Raw genomic sequence first — 22,530 nt, 5'->3', positions numbered from 1 at the left:
ATATCAAGAACCACATGACCTTTCAGCGCATCGGTGTTTCAGTCTTACGAAAGATAACTTGTCTTTTCTACAATCTTCTATCTAATATTTTCATACAAAACAAGCACTTGTTCAATCAGAAAGTGAGGCTAAGACAACATTATACAGACTTGCTTTGGAAAGAATCGTCTTCAACCATGCATAAATCAAAGACTCACCGAGTCCCCGCCCCCCAAACTCAACACAAATGTTGACAACCATGAGAGTTACCAAATCTTTCAAAAGCCCCTTTTTCATGCAAAATGGAGGACAAAATATGGCCAAAAACAACCCCTTTTTTGCAGTTTTCAATGACTAGAATTTCAAACACCCGCTTTCAATGATTTATTTTCAAACAACCCAATGACACTAAATATTGACATAAAATTTCTGGATTTTCTCAATTACCCCTTTTATCCAAATTTCGCAGACAGTGCAAATTAAATACCCCCTATTTTGCCAATTTCAAGGTTCTTGCTACTGGTAAAAAAATACCTCCTTTTCCGCGCAATTTGGTAACTCTCATGGTTGTCAACTTCTGTGTTGAGTAGGGGGGCCGGGCCGGAGTCTGATGAACATCTACTTTTACCTTATTGAAAGATTACCATCATAACATTTCATCACAGTGGTATCAATTAACAAGCCCTATAGCAGTGTTTTAACAAGTCATGACTTAATTATGACTAAATGTAAACTGAGGCGACTGACTAGAGTGATATTCAGCTGACTCAACCCACTGACTTTGTACAGTGACTTGACTTGACTTGACTTGACTTGAGCTAAGAATAAGCCAAATCTCAAGAGAATTTTTGGTGACTTGTTACTGCCCTATAGTCTGTCTTGTCTCAAGTTGAAAATAATGCCATGTTGGATTTTGCCACTAGTTATTGCGTTTACATGGTTGCGTTGTGCGCCTGTGTGTGGACAAATCACCCTTCTACATGTGTGTATATGCCCGCGGGATTAGATTCCGGGATTAGATTCAAATCTGCCACTGCAAACTTCAACATGGGGTTACTTGAGACAAGTCAGACTATAGTAAGGGTAGCACTTACCTTAATAATACCATAGAAAGTAGCCCTATCTTCCTCATCAACAAGCCTATCATAGAACACCCTGTAGACTTCATGCACCCAGAGTCGTATAAGCTTATAGGCGCCATCCTTGCCTTCGGGTACACTCTTAGAATTGATAAGAAGAATGCCTTGTACTACACGGGCAAAGTCCCTTAGGTTGAAAAGGTAGTGTGACTTGGAGGGAGTCGGCAAGAAATTAGACATGGCTTGAGTGTACACTTCAACTGTGGCATACACTAGAATCTGTGACACAACAAAAATGAAGTATTTGTGAGTGTGAAAAATAATTATGCTAATTAGTACTAATTTACCTTCTTTTTACTTTTATTCTTTGCCAGTGTTACAGAGTTTTATCCTCTTGAATCCATCATTTGGTTCCCTGCTGGCCAGTTGGAACAGATTTTCTGTTTTTATATTAATTTAAACTCAATTACTGGTATTTATTCCACTTCTTTCAAAGCTCATCATTCGTGTGGAGTTATTTCCAGTTTTACAGTAGATAGACTGATATTGTGATTGACTTTGTCATTCTTACCCTTGAAAATGACTTGAAACTTGTGTGGAAGCCCTTGTTGAAATGCCAGTCCATGATTGGAGTAAATATATTCTTCATAGTCTGCTCATCAAATGAATCTATGGTGATAACATTGAAATGTCGCACAAATCTTGGTGTGATGGAGTTACGTCCTCCTCCTGGAGGTCCCATTGCGGCTACCATGATGAGATCAGTCAACCATAATTCACTTGTGTCTTTCCTGTGAGAAAAAAAGAAATCAATGATTTGAAGAATAAAATATATTGGAGAGACCATTCTCAATCTGTTTTGATAGTCTTGGTACTAAACTTATTATAACATTTTCAAAATTCACCCTAACTCTGTCAAATCCAACAAAACCTAACATCCAAACAAGTTGCCTTCCAATGAGTAGGGTGGATGGGATGGGCAATGCACAGTGCATCATTACCAATAACAACCCTTGCCGGTTAAGGTTATTGTTACATGTCTCCACACAATGAGCCAGCATATAATACCCATTGATACACCTGGGTCGAGCAAGGAAATATTTGCACAGATCCTTGTCAATATATGTAATTCTCGGGTTGGGCGGTTCTCGTGATAGGCCTATCTCTAATTACCCAACACCTGTTACCCATAATACTTGTCCTGACCTTTCAAACTACTACGATATATGCTCTCAATGATGTTAATCATGTCTTAAAAATAGGCCTATTGGTCCGATGAGATGCACCTGCTATAGTCACTGTATATGCTTTCCGATGCTCGCACTGCGCCCGTCGGTACTCCACGCACTACGCGATAGCGCGCCGCTCGCACGCGTTAGCGAGCCACGCGCACGGACAGAGGTACGGACGGACACGCCGTAATTAGTATTAAGATAACAGTCTCATACTCTCATGACATTTGTTTTCATAATTCCACGTGCAGAAAGTAAAGCTTGGTTGGGAGAGTAACACGATTGAAATAGAGAAGTATGATTATACGCTATGTGCGGACTGTACTATATTGGAAGAAGAAGAAGAAGAAGAAGAAGAGGAAAGGCACACTGTTTGGGAAACCCTGTTACTCTATGATTTCATTCATCTCTTTTCTGGGATGTCATCTTTAACAAATTCTTTACCTGTCAAACCAGTATCCATGATCAATCCACTGGCGTAGCAATTCAATAGGAGGCTGAGCACCATACTTCTCTTTTGCAGGCATGTTCAAATCATCAACAAATACAACCAGCTTCTTTCCAATAGGGGGACCATATACACTCTTTTTCCTCCTACAAATAGGTAATAAAACCGATATTAGTTTTTATTATACATAAAGACAGAATTAAAAAAAAGACTAGTTTGTATCTGACGTCATCTGTCAATCAAACTTGGGCACGGTTTGTTTAGGAGTGTTGCAATGATTTAGTTCCTGAACTCGTTTTGCACCTTCAAATATACAAACCGTCTCAAAAGTTAGGTATCAGTAATAGGAAACTTTCTTTCCTGAAGGCACCATTTCATCAATGATAACCACACAGCTCCAACAAATATCAGTTGGCAAAACTTTTCAGCCCGAATCAGGGGTCAAATCTTCAAAAAGTTGCCCAATTATTTTCTTAACCATTGGTTTCTTTGGGACAGGAAACTACCGCAAGTCGCAGAAGCCAATGTTGAAAAATCACCCGATTTTTTTCTTAACCATTGATTTCTACGGGACAGAAAATGTTCAAAAGTTGTGTGAAAAACTTCAAAAAATGCCCAATTGGGCTACTGCCAACAATTCTTTAAACCCTTACCTGTCTAGTTTTGAGAAGATGATATCCTGCGTCTGATTGGCTGTTGTCTGAGCAGAGAAGTTGACATTATTGGGTATATAATTGCCTTTAGCTAATTCCAGTAGGTATGCATTAGTAATGGCAGATTTACCAGTACCAGTTGGGCCTACAAACAGGATTGGCTGGTCATGGAGTAAGAGTTTCTCCAGGAAGTACTTCTGTCTTTGTGTCTCTACAGTGTGGATAATAAGCTCATTGACCTGCAAGATCAAAATTTGTGATTTTTTTTCATTACAAAAAAAGCAGTGATTTATAGTGCGATACGCACAGGTACAACGCCTAGACGTTGATCCACAAGCCTCAGTACACTATAGAGGTTGTCGCTGACCACTACAGCCCCACATCATTCCATAACCATTTAACAACAAATCAGGTACTTTGCTGCTTCAAGAGTGCACACTTTAGACATTCCACAAATAACCTTCGCAACCAGAATCAGCTCCCTGAGTTTCGTACAGGTTACAAGGAGACAATTAGCAGTAAGTTCCTTGTCCAGGGGAATTTCAAGCTAACTCAATTTTTCCACAAGAGCGTACTAGGCACCGCCAGGGTTCGAACCCGCAACCTCTTGCACCATAGTCGAACGCCTTATCGATTGAGCTAACTTGACTGCATTAAACCTGCAGCTTATAGATACCTATATTCAGCATAGAAAATGCAAGACACTAGCAATATTGCAAAAAATAATAAAAACACAAAGCCGGATGCTTCCATGAGGAAACAAAAATGTAGAAGCAATTAATGCAGGGCACAACTAAATGCACAATAGATGTAATATTTCAAAGTTCACAAGGTGACATGATCTGATCCACTCATACCAAATTAGGTAATTTTGAAAATTTGAGTTATTACCATCACCTACTTATTCAGAACCTCAGCTTAATTATTTTGAGATCCCTAAGCCCTTGGCATAATTGATTGCAAAGTTATGTTTTTATGTATGTTTTTTATTGTTTGCTGATCCATATTTTAGTCTGCATCTCAATTTCATTATTGCCGACATGTGTGTGATTGGATCAGATCATGCCTCAAATAGGGATACAAGCCAGAGGAAAAATGGAGATCAATTAAATTCAAAGCTGACTAACATGAAATAGTTCTGAAGAAATAGATTCAGAACAAACTGAACTAATGGAACTGGACCACTGCAGTCATTAGCTACAGCCGTATAAACTCAACATCATCAAATAGATTCTGCCTAGTTTGCTATATATCAATATCTCATATTTCAAATAAAGTTCACATGAAAGCTCATCTTTTATTATATATTCTTTTTGTAAGTTACAGACTGAAGTACACAACTAGTACAAAATACTTTCAAGTTATGGAATAGCATATACTGCTTTTAAAACATTCATAAATACAACTACACAGGCCATATATGAAGAAATAAAAAAGTTTTTTGTGTGTGTCTGTATCTGACTGACATAACTCAACAAAACTAAGGTACCTTACTCTTCTTGCTTAAAAGCCAATGATCTGAGATGTTTTTTAAAAAGTCTCATTAACAGGTATTTTAGAACCACTCATCAAAATGACTTAGTTGTATGTAAATAATGTAAATTTCTCTTCATGATTTGAAAATATTTCATTTATATGAACAAAACTAAATACATTGTCATTTTGTTTGATATGCACTCTGGTAGTAAGCATATTTTGCACTACTGGGTTACAGGTTTTCTGCATCAATGGTTGCTATTACACCTACTACAAATAATCAACATTATATGTAATACAGATCATCTGTTATCTCTCTCTTACTATAAAATTATCTTCCTTTTCCTTTAGAAGTGGCTAGAAGAGGAGGAAAGAAAGCAAGTGAAAATGATAAAGATTACACTAGCTCCATAAATCAGATAACTGACAAATGTCAATTCTTACAGTACAAAATCTAACAGATTTGGGTATCAAAGGTTTAATTTTAAAAAGCTTCATAATTTCTTCTATTGAGTTCCAGTGAGTTTGCAGTATTGGTACTTAATAATCAATGATTTTAAACAAGCCTTATATGGCCAAACTTTAACCTGGAGTCGAATATCTGAAAAAATAGCTCTCTTCCTGCGATTAAAAAAAATAGAACATGTAGCCACTTTTCTAGAAATCAAATCTAATGTTGCACTAGTGTTAACTGACCTTTGACATATGGCAACAATAATTCTGATTGATATAAATATTTAAGATAACAAACAACCAATAACTACTTACATGTACAGACCTGTACTGATTTACAGAGCTAGTATAAGTCTTAATAAGAAAGAAGACAAGTAGATTAGTAGAAGATAAAATGTGAGAAATTATATACAAAGTATGATGATATGAAACTTTTGAGAAGAAATATTTCATTTTTTTTAAATACAGTACTATTGAGTTATGACATTTATGAGAGAAATGTATTAGAAATAATATTAAGATAAATGAAAATTATGCTGAGAAGTTGTGGGTAATAAAATTGCTCTTTTTACACTGTATTGGCACTATATACACTTGAACTTCCAGTTTCAAAATCTAAGCCTTTATTACTGCATGTCTCAGGTCTAGATTACTTCAGTTGATATAGTGAATCCTTCAGCAAATAAACCATGATGGTGCTCTGTGCTTATGAAAGGACATTGAGTCATCATTCCCATATATACAGATATATACCACAGGTGTAGCCAGGATCTGTTCCTCTGGGGGGGCTCAGAGGGGCTTTCAGAGTTAGGGGGGCTAAATGGCTAAAATCGCCAAAAATCGGCCGATTTTACATTATTTTTAACAAAGTGCCGGGGCTTCAGCCCCCAAAGCCTCCCCTCCCCGACACGCCACTGTATACTTTATAGTTAGTGTTGTAAAGAGTACCCAACTGTCCCAATTTACCTTGGTTTTGTATTGTTTGGATATTCACAATCTAAGTACAGATTGTGAGAAAGTGAATTGATTCTGATATTCATAACGAGGTTCTAAAACTAAATCAACCTACCTCAACCTTTTCTCCAATAGCCTCATTTTCCACCAGGCTCTCCCATTTAGTCCAAGCACCATAGTTCTTACGCATGTAGACATAGTCGTAAATCAAGCCTCTCTTTGGAATGAGCAGACTACGGGCGATCTTGAGGTCCTTTGGTCGTGCATATTTACCAGTGTCACTGTCACATAGCTGTTTGAAAAACTCACTGAAACTGCATGCAACAAAATTACATTTTTATATTACACATCAGAGCCACCAAAAATAAAAAAACTCAAAATACTTTTTACATTAGCAGATAGGCAAGGTTTGCTTTTTTTCTGTTGACAAGGGATAGTCTTCAGTGAACGGCTCTTTTCAGAAACACAATTATTGACTTTTCTCTGTCGACAAGGGACGGTCTTCAGTAAACGGCTCTTTTCAATCCACCTAAACCTTTACATTAGCAGAAAGGTAAGGTTTGCTTGTTCTCTGTTGACAAGGGGCAGTCTTCAGTGAATGGCTCTTTTCAGAGCCATCAGTAGGCAAGAGGCAGTCTACATATCTCATCCTTAGGTACTTAGTCCTGAAGAATTTAAAGCTACTCCTGACGAAAGCTTGACAGCTCCAAACTTGTCCGACGGCAAACCCACTAAAAAACTTACTAATTGACATCTCATTGTTGAATAAGGCACTGTGTTATCCTCAAATACCATCTTTGCAGTGTTCTTACCCCATACAAATATTATCCCAGTTTTAGTATTATTATTCAAGGTTTATTAAAATGCATATCGCAGCCAAACAGCTGAATTACATACATTGCACAATATAAAAAACAATTAAATAGCATATATAATACAATTTGACAAGCAAAAATACAATAGCCCATAACATATGAAAACAGTCTGACTCACACACTCACTCACTCACTCACTCACTCACTCACTCACTCACTCACTCACTCACTCACTCACTCACTCACTCACTCACTCACTCACTCACTCACTCACTCATTCAATCACTCACTCACACACTCACTCACTCACTCACTCACTCACCCACTCACTCACCCCACTCACTACCTCAATCACTCTCCCACACACACCCCAACTCACCCCTCCCTCACTCTTTCACTCACCCCCTCTCAAGCACTTTAAATAAAGAAAAATAACCAACTACTAAATACATGCACTAATAAGCAAAAAAAACTTCAAACTGAGCCTGAGTGCCACCAAGAGATGCTATAAACAAAGCAACTTCAATCAAACCTTTGTAGCTTCCCGATTCCACAGCTTAACCATATAAGGGATTGGACTGTTGGCGTACCTCTGGGTTCTCACCCTGGGAATGGAGAGGAGGTTGGCGTTGCGCAATGCTCTTCCATTCTCTCCACGCAACCCTGGCAACCAGCTGCGGAACTCGGGAGTCTCCAAAAGTGTGTTTGCAAATTGCAGGCATATTTGATCACGTCGAGACCTGAGTTGAAGTAACTGGCATTGATCTAAAGCATCCTGGTAAGAAACATAGTTATTATATCCTAGCATAATTTTGCACGCTCTCTTTTGAATACGCTCGAGAGCTGAATGGTGATGCTCAGTGAGCCCCGGGTGCCAAGCTGGAACGGCATATTCAACAAGAGGCCTAATGAACCCAATATATATGGTTTTCAAGTCTTCCAGTGGTAAACCAAAGCGCTTGAGAGTGGTCAGCATGAATAAACGCCCACTGGCACGTTTAACAACATTTGATATGTGCACATCCCATTTAAGATCATTCGTGATCTGAACCCCAAGAATCTTGACACAACTCGTTGACTGCAGAACCTCCCAGACAACCTCAATGGGTCAACATTTGGTGGATGCTTAGCGAAAGAAACATTCATAAACATACATTTTTTAGGATTTAATGTCATTTTGTTGATGGTAGCCCATTCATCAAAATCATCCAAGTCTTCTTGAATGGTAGATGTCTTGTTGGCAAAAGTATTTTCAACCAATGTCAAATCATCGACGTTTATTTGAGCACCATTTTATTTTCTTCCGTGGTCAGAGCAGCATCATTTGCTTGACCAACAAAAGTAGCTGGCCCGTCAGAGTGCCCTGAGGCACACCTCCAGAAAGCTTAAGCCAAGAGGAAAGAGCATTCTGGTATTTTACACACTGAGATCGTTGGGATAGGAAACTACAGATCCACGGGATAATAGAAGGTCTAGCTCCCATTTTGATTATAATGGTAATGCGCACATTGTGATCTACACGATCGAATGCCTTGCTGAAGTCTGTTATTACAATCCTAGACATGCTCTTGGATTTTTCAGCATGCATCAGGATGTTATTAATCAACTTGACAAGGTAGTGAGACGTGGAATGCCCTTTACGATTACCAAACTGGTTAGGATCGATTTGATCTTCAATGTCCTGCATAAGCCATTCAATAATAAAAGACTCAGCAACCTTAGCAAAGTGATCCGTCAGGGAAACAGGCCGTAGCTGGTTCCAAGTTGGCGGACTGGACTTAGGAATGGGAACCACTATGGCCTGCTTCCACTGTGGGGAACTACCCTTCTCTAAAAGATGTATTTAATATGTCAGTTAATGGTTTACTTATTTCATATGCAAACTCGCATTTTTTCATGAAATTCCATCAGGTCCACCGCCTTGTTCTTTTGATCTTCAAGAGCTTTTGATGCACATCCCAAGGATATATTTCGGGAACACCGGCTGGAGCTGGGAGAAATGCGGGTAATTCCTGCAAGACTAAAGGGCTTATGTCGCTCCCTATAGAAACAAAATGCTCATTAATTGACTGCGCAACATCACCAGCATTTGAAGGATCAACTCCAGAAGGAGGTTGTATAGATGTGTGCGACTTGTTGTTAGTGGTCATTACCCGGATTTCTCTGTACCAGCTAGCCGGATTGGAACTTTTTAATCTTTTCACCCTATTATGATAGTACTCTTTTTTGTCTGCAACAATAGAACGCTGGACTTTATTTCTGTAAAATCTCCACAGCGGTGGACGGTCTGGAGAGAATACTTCTTGTCTTCTGCATATTAACTCTTTAGTTTTGGAAGAAATCCATGGCTTATCCGAGACGTGTATTTTGATCTCACGAACGGGAAAATGCCTGTCAATTTCTGTCTTCAGAATATCATAAAACGCGTCAGTCTTGGCGACGGCTCCTTCGGCCTGTTCTACTTCTGCCCAACTACAATCATAAATCCAGGAGCCAAAATCGCGTATACCGGAGTCCTTGATCGGTCTTATTGAACGCTTCGTGAAATTGTTTGGTTTCTTAGCAATTTCACAGTTTGGCAACCAAATCACAGTAGAGTGATCGCTAACACCTATCGGTGTTGATGGGGTTGGATGATGATAATAAGATGACATATTCGTTAAGATCTTGTCTAACGTGGCGTCGCCTCTTGTTGGAAAGTCAACTAGTTGGGAGAGTTTGTTATTTCTGCCCAGGCCAGAAATATTAAGATGATTCATGTCACCAAGAATGTATATTCCAGCATCAGGGTGTTTAGCATGCACAATGTCCAATGTATCTTGTATATGGTCAATCATACATTTTTCTTGTTTGGGATCAGGGAAATATACAGCTGCAAATATTAACACAGAGACAGATCTCGGTAGTCTTTCAGGGCGAGCCTTTATCCAGAGTATCTCAAGATCAGATGGAACATTAACTTGTAATTCAGTAGCGTGAAAATTTTCACGGATGTAAAAGCTACTCCACCCCACCGCGAGAAGCCCGGGTTTAGAAAAAGTGTATATCCATCAATGTCAAAATAGTCTTGTGATCTTTCGGATACTGAACCAGGACTCTGAGACTGCACATGCATCAAGACTCTGACTTAAAACACATGATCGGAATTCATCCATCTTCTTATTTAGCGATCTTGGGTTGCAAAGATAAACAGATGGAAGATCATATGGAGCTTGTCTTTGTATCACAGGGGATTGAGGGATGTACCGTAAGTTAGATCTGATTACACCACGGTTCTCGTATTGATTGTTATCAAAGTTACTGTTATTTCTGTGCAAATTGCAGACCTTAATCTTCCTTTTAATGTGTGTACCTCCTCTACGCCCACGGGTCGCTTCGAATAGTTTTGATAATTTCACTGATTTCATGAGGAATTTCGTATTTGCCATTTAGTTCAAGCAGTTGATTACGCGTATACTTGATACGGTCAGTTGAAACGGGTGATTTGTTGTGATGACCACTACACGTATTAATAGTCATAGGACGTGGGCATCGATCTTTAACAATACCGAGGTCATCACAGTCTATTGTGTGTTGAAATATGGCGTTACTGTACTCATCACTCACATTACAAACTCCAGATTTGAATTTCCTCCTCTGTCATCCTCCACACTTCCAAAACTCCACAATTCATCGTCTGTTGAAGGCACTGTTCCTTCCAAAATACACTGATTCAACACAAAGTTCGCTACCACACTCAAAACCGCAACAAAACGGAGATACTGTACTGAAGACATTTGATGCAGAATTACAATTTATTCACTTATTCAGATGTTTTATTATCTGGCCAATGCTTGGTCTTATCATGGCTGGATAAGAGAGATTGTACTGTACATCAATGAATGCAATACTTACTTCTCTCTGGAGTTACCATCAACAGTTGCTCCCACAGACCAGACCAAAGCAAACAGGAAATGACAAATAAGCATGTTTGTTCTTTCTTCAATCACTTTCTGATCAGACCTTGATGTAGCCTGCATCTGATTGTCTTCAGCACCTTCCATGGTAGTACTGGCAGAGTCAGGGCTGTGGAAGAGACGGACAGGTCAATACTAGATTGGTAATGTGTAAAGTTAATTCTACAACAATGGCAAATTGGAGTTTTTAGGCATATAAATAATTTTCAGATTTAAAATTTATGAATATTTGATATTTCAATATAGTATTATGTCAACTTTTTATTGAAATCCTCTATAGCATTTAATTTTATTTTGCAACCAAAAAATGCAGTAATTGACAGATTATTGAATTGAACAAAGGGAAATTGCCTGGAATTGTGATGTGTTTTCTTTTTATCAAAAATTTGTCAGCAACCAAAAATAATATTATATTGGCTTGGAAATTTGAAAACTAATAAAATTTTTCTTTTAGAGTGAGCATGTGACTCCTAGAAATGAGAATAAAGTAACTCCTTAAAGGAGTCAGGTTGATATCAAGTACTCCTTGAATGCATAATGTGACTCCTTTAAAATGATCATAACGTGACTTGCTTTGAGAAACCCTGGAAGCAAACTTGGTTTCACTCTCTCCTAATAAGCATAAAGCGACTCCCTAAAGAGTGAACACATTTGAACTCTTTGATAGTAAGCTTAATATGACTCCATAGAATTGAGCATAAAATTTTACCGTGATGATTCAATATCCATCATATCAATGTCAGCTTCAAAATCTTCATCCTCACTGTCACTGTGATGATAGCATGCAGACAAACAAACATGAAGGGAGGCAAAACAAACAAGCATCATGCAATGGTCAGTGGTTGGGTTCACACAGGGTGACAATGTAATCAATGAAAACCTTCTCAAATGAATAGTATACCAGTGGCCAGGGGTGGCTTTAAGGGGGTACTACACCCCTGCCCAATTTTGTGCCTATTTTTGCATTTTTCTCAAAAATTATAGCGCATTACAAGTAAGATATGTATATTATAGGGGCAAGGACTACAACTACTGCACTGGAAATTTTATTTCAGTACAGATAACAGTTGTGGAGTTACAGTCAAAAATGAGGGAAAACCAATATTTGATCAATAAATCAATAACTACTTGCCTTGAGTTGCTGAATTTGTAGTCCTTGCCCCTATAATATACATATTATATGCGCTATAATTTTTGAGAAAAATGCAAAAATAGGCACAGAATTGGTCAGGGGTGTAGTACCCCCTTAAGGGCTTCAGTTCTTGGTTTTCAGGAAAATAACACAAATCAGCATTTTGGAAGCATTTCAATTGCTCAATCTCCTGAGCCCTCTCCCCTGGTGCAGCTGGTTTCTGGGCATTCCCCTGCATGAAGTGGGAACTGGGCATTTGAACAGCCATTTAATGGTGGTAACAAACCAGGATTCATAACTTGTCTTACATGCTTGTTCCATCCCCTAATGAACACTAAAAATAACAATAAAAATATTACATTTTTTATAATATTCATTTGAAATGATTTTCAACATATATGGCAAAATAATCAGTTAATGTATTATATGAAGCACTTTTTAAACATGTTGATATTATACACACTTTGGGGTATTGATTAATGTGTTTGCACTGAATATACTGGTATACATAAATGTAGACAGCAGGAGGGTAACCTACTCTCTAATAGGTTTAAATTCTAACTAATTTTTATTGGATAATACCTGGTATATATCTATTTTATTGATGAAAGTTCCACTTAAACATTAATCCTCACAGCGATGACTTGGCTAATGACGTCTTTCAATAAAATAATCATAATTTTGATCTGCTTTTTACAAACTGTTTGAATAATAAGTATGATAGTGAATATTTTAGATGTACTGAAATGGCACTGTTTATAATATGCTTTGAAAAACAAAACTTACCATCAATGTAATTTTTTAGATGAAATTCAGGCATGAAAATAAACACAAAATATAAGTGGCTTTTACAAGATCATTTTCAAAATATTTTTAGTCAATCTGATAAGCTTCAACTCAAAGCAGTGCCACACACATCAAGCATCAAACTTCAATGTGATACTCACACCCTATCTATATAATCAGTTTATACGCAGACCAAAACATTATCACACAACAAATACCCTGCCATCCTTCAAAACCTATGTATATGGAAGTAACTTCATATTACAGTCTTTGTTCAACAACAAGGTCGACAAAAGTTTGAAATTTTGTATGCTGAACATTAACATTGAAGACGCAACTATGATATTGTATACTTATAGTCACAGACATATATAACAAAACCTTTGAGTCTAACATAATGTGTCAATCACGCTTGCATATATTGTGATTGGTTGGCGAGTCCCACCCACACGTACATACTAGCCAATCACAATACAAGCTGCTCTGATTGACACAGAGGCTATCTGCATGATATTTTAATTGATCCAAATCCAAATTGCAACAATTGTTATTTTTACCACTCTGAAACAATAAACACAATTTTGGAAATTTGTAGAAAATTGGCCAAATATCAGGCATAAAAATGGGTCCAAGTTTTCTTGGAAATTTGGTACAAATATGGACCCACTTTCAGATTCTATGAGGTACATCCCAAACCATACCATGAGTCACATAGATAGCCCTACTATATGTTGACTGCAAAACACTGCTTTAAATGCTTGTATGTGACTTTTTGTAATTTTAAACTTACCTCTCCAATTCATGATCAAACTTTATGGCCCTGTAACATGGGTTGTCAAGCAGCACACACACATTTACATAGTTAAGTGCAACAGAATTCAGAGTGCAGACAAATTGGCAACACACCACCAGCAGGATATAGTTGTTACAAAACAATACAAAAAAATCAAACATTTGTTAGTGAGACATTTTCAACAAAACATAACTATATTATTTGATAAACTGAAATCTGAGTTGAGTAATTGCATGAACCAGAATATCCTCTTTATAGCTGAGTTACTACATGGGTATTCATTTCTCTAATTGTTTTACTGTAACTTAAAAGAGATATGTGGCAGGCTCGGGCCAGGCTACTGCCAACAATCCCCTACTCATCCACTGGATACCTACATCTATGACTATTGCTCTGTGGCAGTGGTAATTAGCCAAAGCCAATCAAAGGCATTCTAGAGTTCTCATGTGTTTTGTGATCCAATCAAAAATATAATTACTGGAGTCAAGAATTCTGTTTTCTAGAATACTGAATTCTGTTTTTCATACTCAATATTTCAGTTTTCTCCATGTTATGTATAAAATCAAAATTGGCCAATTCTCGGATTATGTAACCGAGAAACATATCCGATAAGTCCCATTTCAATATATTTTTTTGTGAGTTTCTCATTTTCCACATCCTATTGCCATGAGATTGTTGCTGTTTTCAGAACAATGAAAAACATGTGTCTTTAGGTAAAGATACGGAGAAGTCAGTGATTGTTTTACACTGTTTTACACTATCCTTAAAAAAGTGAAACAGCTTTAGTCCATTTGGTTTCCTTGAGACAGTAGCGTCTGCATGTAATATGCACACAATCAAAGATGGTGTATCTGTAGGGCACTGTCACTTTGCGCCGCATTGTGTGCTACCGATGCACCGTCTTTGATCGCGCGTGTACGACATGCAGACACTACTGTTGCGAGGAAACCAACTGGACTATAGATAAATAAATAGTTATGTTTTGTTGAAGCAGTGCAGTGCATATTTATCAATCATTATTGCGATACAAAACAGGTTATGATTAACTGTGCTTCAACCCAACACTATGCATAAAAACAAAGCAAATCACACTGGGCTGTTCCAGTTAAAAACCATATACCCCCTATGGATGACATTACCTTAATCTCCAACAAAGGGATGTACATTTTGAATGAAGTCACTCATTCAAGTAACTCCACTTGAAATTCACACTCCCTGTGTTTAAGGTCATATCTTCCATGGGGTGTATGGATTTCAACTGCAACAGCCCTTTTAAACAGCTTTGCAATGCTGAAATCCCATATATCTATCACACTTGGTTGTGAAATTATGATATTTAGAAATGTCCCATTTTTGTATGTTCTTTATTATTTTATGACCCCTTTTACCTACAGAATTATAAAATTTGGCATTAGCTTGATCAGTAGACCAGATTGTGTCACATAGAATATGACAATATGGCGAAATATTTTTGTAAATATGAAACATGAGCACAATGATTCACTATCAATCAAGCACAATGCCACAAAGCATTATACAGTCCTCAGTCAAAATTTTAAATGTGGTGTAAAAGGATTATCAACAATTACTTCCAAACCACATCACTTTGTTTCTTTCATTCAGAAATAGAGGGATTTATTTTTATTATAGTCAAAAAGATTCACCTCTGATTCTCATATAAAAATTGAATATGAATCAATATTCACACTAGTATTTTGTGTATGGAATGTTCATCATATTAAAAGATCAACATTGATAATTGCAATTTTCATGCAAGAATCATTGAACAAAATTGATCAGTCGATTTTTGCCAAAAATTAAAATTAACTTCAGAAGTACTGCTTGTTCAAAATACTGACAATATAAATGCTTAACATATATGAAGGTAATGTTTAAATATTTTTTAATGAGATGTTAATGAATTTGTCTGACCCTATTCATTCAGTGGCATCAACTTGTTATTTTTAGTTTTAGTTGAATACTTTCCAACACCTTACTAGGGCCAAACAAGACGGTTATGTGTATAAGACAAATATTTGCTGTAATGCATATGATTTATATCAACTTTCATATAGTGGCCCAACAACTCTTCCTTGAGGAATACCACTTTACTTACCTGACTTCATCTAGAAGACATTTGAAGAGTTTCAGCATTGACATTGTCATATGCATCTCTGAGATTGGGACTGCTTGACGACAATTCTTGATGACATGGTTCAGACATGGAGACATCAGCCAATCAAACAACAACTGAGAATAAATAAAACAATGTTGATTTCCATGATTTAAAAAATTCAAAACCTGTAAATTACAATCAACAAATATGTTTTCAAATTTGCATCTCCTGGCTTAAATTGTATTCATCCTCTCCTGAAAACTTTGGTCAAAATCTTTGTGGCATGTTTAGAATGAGTATCTTGTTCAGTATCAATGGCCATTTTTATATATATTTCAACTTAATTTAAATTACTATATCAATAAATAATAAGGGTCTGTGACCTTTTGAAACAGAGTGCACCTGTCAGAGATCTCTTGTATAATTTGTGGGCACGTCATGTAGCAGAACCACTAGCAGAGGCTGCTCTTTGGGTATCAGCCTTTCTGAATAGCCAGGAAGCTTTAGTTTGGACCAATTTCTTTAGTTTACATATAGGCCAGGATGGAGCTACGTCATGCCGGTGAAACCGACCAAGTGCCGGTGAAAACAACTTGCGCAGATCAATCAAATTAGGTCACTGGACCATGCACTCACTGCACATCAAAAGCGTTACACTTTGCGCCAAGTGCGTGCTTGATGTTTTGTTTTTGAGCTGCAAGTTGCCAGGGAAATTTGCTAAAAATAACCCAAGTCCACTCTCTCCTATAGTCCGTCAACTCAAAAGTACAAAGTAAATAGACCTCGGAAACGGGAGGTATGAGAATAATTATTTCAGTGCAATGCGTGTGTAAATGCTTCTTTGGTGTGCCAACTGCTGCACGGTTTGCACTTGCCGCATCAACCCCCGATGCCACAGATTTACTTTGTACTTCTGAGTTGACGGACTATATAATGATGATGAAAGAATTGATTTTTTTTGTAAGAGGCTCAGTGCGCCACTTGAAAAGTTGATGCATGCCTCATTTGGACATACGCTGGTGTTTCTTACCTTCAAAGTTTCCACCTGTTGGCTCATGATGAAATCTGGCATCTCATGCTGGATCCATGATGTAACCAAAGGCTTCCAATCTAGCTGCTGGGGCTCCATGTAAATCATACCACATCTTACAAAACAAATACAACAATGAAAACCAATTCAATGGGATCTAAGAAGGTAAGAAGGTTCATTTTTGATATTGATTTTGAGGAAATTTCACAAAAACCATTAATGAAGTTGGTAAAACTGCGATAGGCAAAAGCAATGGTGGACAAACAGAATAAGATACAAAGTCCTCCAATGAGATCACCAAATACTAAGAGTGAAGCAAAATTTTAAAATGTGATCAACAAACCCCATAGGAATTCTTTGACCCATTAAAACCTTGCATCTTTACCAATATAGCTCAGGATAAATAAATCAGTGGAAATAGATCTTTTATCATCAAATGGTCAAAAGGATCAGAAATGATCTAAACACCTCAAATAAAGAAAGTCCGCAGTCATGTAACCCGTCCTACACCAAAACCTAATCTTGTTATGACAATTTGATTGATAAGGTCGTGTGCAGAATCTCTTAATTCACAGAGATTGATACCAGTATATGAAATTTGGTGCATTTTCAAAAGTTGCAAATTAAAAGCGGACCACACGAACCTGTAGAGGTGAATGGCAGAGCACGACCATTGACATAGCCCGAAATAACCGCTAGGTCATATCGATCACATTGTGCCCTAGTATTCATCAGTAAATCACTGTAGCAATCCATGCGCTTTAAATTAACAATTGAATAAAGCGCGCACTTGGGCTAGTCAACAGGGGCCCATCGTGGGCAAGCAAGCTCGACCATATTGCAACGCTAAGCCATTTCGACCACAAGTGCTTCGCTTTTGATTTGCAACTTTCAAAATGCACCAAATGCCATAAACTGGTATCAACCTTTGTCACTTTTGAGTGTTTGGTAGCAAATTGGGTATCAAATTGGAGATAACAAGATTCTGCACATGACCGTATCAATCAAATTGTCATAACAAGATCAGGTTTTGGTGTAGGACGGGTTGTATGACTGCGGAGTTTCTTTATTTGAGCAGTTTATAACAATCAGCAATAACTTTAAAACTCTTACCTGCTGACCGTGGCTGGAGAAGCTTGTTCTAAATCCGCTGGTTCAAATATCATGTTCTGTTTGGAATTCATCTGGATGATTTCACCACTCATTAAGCACAACTACATGAAAAAAAGCACAGATGCACAAAAATTAGTCACAAAAACTTGTAGAAGTTGAATAATATTATTAGTCAGTAGCTGTGTTTAGCTTGTATTAAAACACTGAATCTCATTGGTTCATGCATGTCATCTATCACACAGTAGACTGCAGTGTCTGCATTGTACATGCTTGTCGAGGTGCGCATTTTCCACTAAATAAAACTGGCCTTAGTTATTAAAATAATATTTAACTGACTAAGAATGAGAATAAACAATATGGATTTTTGTTTTTGCTATCCTCTGCCATATGATAGACGACAGACAGACATCCACTTCTCAAAATATTGGACCTATCTGTCATTTATAATATGGACCATGGTAGAGGATAGTGATGAGAAGCGATAAAATCAATAAATGATTTTACACTTTTTTACAACTACAAACAAATTTTTAAATTATTTTTGATACTTTCTTCATTACAATACAGGAATTATGAAAGAATCTGTAATTTTCTTTAGGGTTTTATTTAGCGAATTTAACAAACACAAATATAAACTTTTGTCACATAATAATATTGTTAAGGCATACGTTTAACAAAATACCAACACACAAAAAAGTCCCCTTTGTTGGAAATTTTTAAAAGTCTGTAATTAATTCAAGCTAGCATTACCTTTTTATTGTCATCCAAGACAGTGTTCATGTTTTCAATCCACACAGCATCTACTGGCCCATCAAAAACACACCACTTGCGGTCATCTGTCTGACTGCTGGCATGTTCTCTGAATATGTTGGCTAGTACACCATCTGACCACTCATGAGAGATGGGATCAAAACGGCCATACAACTGACCCATGGTAACTGCTTTAGGATTTATGATTCGCACATCAACCTGTGGAGAATAATACAAGCAAGTGGTTACATGATTACTAGGGGAGGAACACATCCCATTCAGAGGTCCATTTGTCAATATATAGAGGTCACAGTTTTGGTGTCAAAATCTAAAACAGAACCACTTTTGGTGCTAAAGTGCCAAAATGTTTTAAGTTCCTTTTAGGCTAACATATAAGAAAGTCCAGTTTATTTTGCTAAAATGTTTTGGGTGTATTCTTAGTGTAAGAGGATTAACAAAAAAAGTTCATATTAAATCCGTTACTGCAATCTATACACCCAAATTCTGTGCTCTCTTACACAAAAGATAAACCATGTTTTGAATGTCAATGTTTCAAACAGGTTGCATTTTATTTGGGGCAACCTTTTCACAAGCATTTTACAAAACATTACTTTAGTCTCTCAGTACAAAAGATCCAATTTTTGAAAATTCGGCAATCCCAACCTTCTAAAAATAAATCTGGTGATGTATCTGGTCCGGAGCTAAGTTTCCTGTTTTAAAGGTGATATGCGACACGATCTGGTCCATGGGGGCCAAAGGAGGCATTTTTGAAAATTGAGTTACTGTAATTATTACATTATACATACAATAGGCTATCATTTACTGAAAACACCAAAGGTCTAGCATACTTGTTTCTAAAGTTATAAAGATTTTTGATGTCTATTTTCTTATGTGTTTTATTGTTTTTTACTCCATATTTTTCCCTTTATCTCAGTTTCAAATTTGCCACCTTTGGCCCCATGGACCAGATCGTGTCACATATGCAATGCTACTTTACAGCTACACAGATCTGGAGGCATTACTATAAACTTGGGTATGGAGAAAAGGGGCTTATCATTTTTGGATTTTGTTTTTATCTCTACAGTTCAGTGTTATTTAAATTTTGTTGCACAAATATAGATAATATTAATATACTTACTCTGAATTCCTCCATGAGTTTACTCTGACATAGGTCTCCTAATGCTGCAGCTAATACTTTGAAGGCACTTGTCTTTCCACCCATAGTATCCCCTACTATCATAAGACCATGTCGGACAAGAATCATCTCATAGATCTGGAAGAAGGCAATCATGTTAAAAATTAATCTATTTTATTATACCTTGAAGCTTTTGGATTTAGAAAGTTTCAATTAAGTAGCTGTGGACCAAGTCTCAATTTGATCATATAATCTGTTGCAAGGTTCCTTTTATGCGTTAACCATCGCTTATACATGAGCGACGTCAACCTTGTAGGAAATAATATACACTGGACGGTTAGCAGTATGCTGAATTTGTGAAAGGAATTCTGCAAAAAGTTATAGCAATCTCAGAAGGAATGTTTGTTTTGATATTAAACCTATTTAAAATTGCTAGTAATTGTCATTCATTCATTTAATCAACCATTCAGATGATCAATCAGCCAAATCAATCTGGGCCTCACATATGTGTGTATTAAATATAATGAGCATTGCAAAACGTCTGTCACATAATCATGCTAGAAAGTTAGCACGCACACCTACCTGTATAATCTTATCAATAAACCATGGTACAGGTTGCAGTTTTCTCTTGGCTATGTTATCATTTAGAGCTTTCTCCAATAGATCATAATCAGGCTGAGGTTTGGACACTCCAGGGAACAAATCTGACAGAATACCCTCAAATAATGGAATGTCATGCGACAGAAACTGCAAAGGAAAAGAATAGACAAGTAGCCAAGTTAACATCTGTATGAGTAATACCAGGGAATAATTAAAATGGGAAATGACAATGAGCTTCAGCAATACCATCTGCGTTATGTTACTTAAGGGCTTAGTTATACAACTTTTCAATCAAAAGTAAATTCTTGATATTCAACACTAAAGGAATGTACCAATATTATATTATTATAGGTATGTGATTCTGTAATCTCAATTTCTGACAAATATAAATTGCAAATATATCTTCCCGTGGAAGATATTATTAGTCTTATATTTGTTTATTTCTACATTTAAAGTTAACATATTGAATGCTACAAGACTTGCTTGTTATGTCTAAAATGGACTATTTGCATGCAGTTGAAATCCATACAACTCCTATGGAAGACATGACCTTAAATCTCTCACACAGGGAGTGTGAATTTCAAAAGGAGTTAACTGAATGAGCGACTGCATTTGAAAACAATGCTCCATGTGTGGGAGATTAAGGTCAAAGTCTAATGTCTACTTCTCTGTAGTTATGGTCTGAAATTATTTAAGTCTTAACAAATGTATTATCCTTCTGTTTTGAATGCATTTGCATTTTGCTGTTCACATTTCATTAATTTCTTATTTAGCCTGGGTGAATCATTCAATGTCAGACACTGTTCTTCCATGATACTAGGGTAGATAACCAGGATAGTTATTGGAACTGGTTGCGAGATCTTTGTCACCTACTGTATCTGCCCCACTATTCTCCACAATGGAGAAAACTGAGATCATTTTGTTTTATATTTGCCTCCACCAGCAATTAAACCAGCAACCTCTTGAACCATAGTCAAAGACTTAACTGCTGTACCATGCTGTGTTTCATACCCATAAGTATGTAATTATAACCATCTTTAAAGGTTCAACACTTTTCTAGCTATAACTTGATGACTTACTTTGGGCAAGTTGACATCTTTAATAGATCTGAGCACCAGAATATCTTCACCTGTCTCTGGGAAGTTAAGCTTAAGATTGCCGGCTGCTGTAAGCACTGACTTGACTGCCCTCATACCGTAGTCATAGTGATGTTGGGAGGAGAGCTGTGGGTATAATCAATAAGCAATAATCAAGCAATCAATCAATCAGTCAATCTGTTAAATGGTCAGTTGGTCTGTCCCTCCACCTATCAATCAAGCAATCAATCAAAATCATCCATGCAATCACTTTATCTGTCAGTCACTTAAATATTGATAATAAAGGGATTATCAAAATAATAAATCATTTGATTGATCATTAAAACAACGAATTATGCAAACAAATATCAACCAACAAAAAACAAAACTAAAAGAAAGCAGCATTTTCATTCATATTGGAGCTAACTTTGAAAACAAATCATTTTTATTAGTTTTGAAAATAAACAGACAAAATACATAAATTATAAATATACTTATTACCGTACTGACGCGAGTATAGTCCCACCTTCGAGTAAAGGGTTTTTTTTGGTTTTTTTGTAAGTTATTTATTTTTTCGACTTTGAGTGTCCCAGGACCTAGACCTAAATGCTAGGATCATTCATGGTTGACCTAAAAAAAAAAATTTAAAAAAATTTCAAGATGTTTTGTATTTTTAATATGAAAATTGATACTTGGTATTCATGTCATAATCTATTAATGATTTCAAAATGCATTCAAATTCAATGCATTTTGAAATCATTAATAGACTATGACATGAATACAAATTATCAATTTTCATATTAAAAATACAAAATATCTTGAATTTTTATATTTTTTTTAGGTCAACCATGAATGATCCTAGCATTTAGGTCTAGGTCTAGGGACACTACAAAACCGAAAAAATAAAAACTGAAATTGAGTATAGTCCCACCCCCAATTTTGACAAATGTTCAC

The 22,530-nt window shown here is 36.7% G+C and overlaps 1 protein-coding gene across 1 annotated transcript in view; it reads right to left on the bottom strand.

The window, feature by feature from the left end:
• The window catches only part of LOC140158860 (dynein axonemal heavy chain 3-like), a 115,888-nt gene that overhangs the window by 55,707 nt on the left and 37,651 nt on the right, over positions 1 to 22,530 (bottom strand). Inside the window, exons 28-42 of the mRNA XM_072182115.1 lie at positions 21,580 to 21,723; positions 20,483 to 20,647; positions 19,904 to 20,038; positions 18,766 to 18,984; positions 18,016 to 18,116; positions 16,903 to 17,017; positions 15,873 to 16,006; positions 13,754 to 13,783; positions 11,755 to 11,814; positions 10,984 to 11,154; positions 6,390 to 6,588; positions 3,392 to 3,630; positions 2,735 to 2,884; positions 1,630 to 1,849; positions 1,074 to 1,337 (exon numbers count right to left, since the gene is read on the bottom strand). Coding sequence (XP_072038216.1) covers positions 1,074 to 1,337; positions 1,630 to 1,849; positions 2,735 to 2,884; positions 3,392 to 3,630; positions 6,390 to 6,588; positions 10,984 to 11,154; positions 11,755 to 11,814; positions 13,754 to 13,783; positions 15,873 to 16,006; positions 16,903 to 17,017; positions 18,016 to 18,116; positions 18,766 to 18,984; positions 19,904 to 20,038; positions 20,483 to 20,647; positions 21,580 to 21,723 — 2,346 coding nt within the window. The remainder of the gene's footprint in view (positions 1 to 1,073; positions 1,338 to 1,629; positions 1,850 to 2,734; positions 2,885 to 3,391; positions 3,631 to 6,389; positions 6,589 to 10,983; positions 11,155 to 11,754; positions 11,815 to 13,753; positions 13,784 to 15,872; positions 16,007 to 16,902; positions 17,018 to 18,015; positions 18,117 to 18,765; positions 18,985 to 19,903; positions 20,039 to 20,482; positions 20,648 to 21,579; positions 21,724 to 22,530) is intronic.

This window comes from Amphiura filiformis, chromosome 8, assembly GCF_039555335.1.
Source record: "Amphiura filiformis chromosome 8, Afil_fr2py, whole genome shotgun sequence".
In the NCBI taxonomy this organism is placed as follows: domain Eukaryota; kingdom Metazoa; phylum Echinodermata; class Ophiuroidea; order Amphilepidida; family Amphiuridae; genus Amphiura; species Amphiura filiformis.
This window is presented reverse-complemented; position numbering and strand designations above follow the sequence as displayed.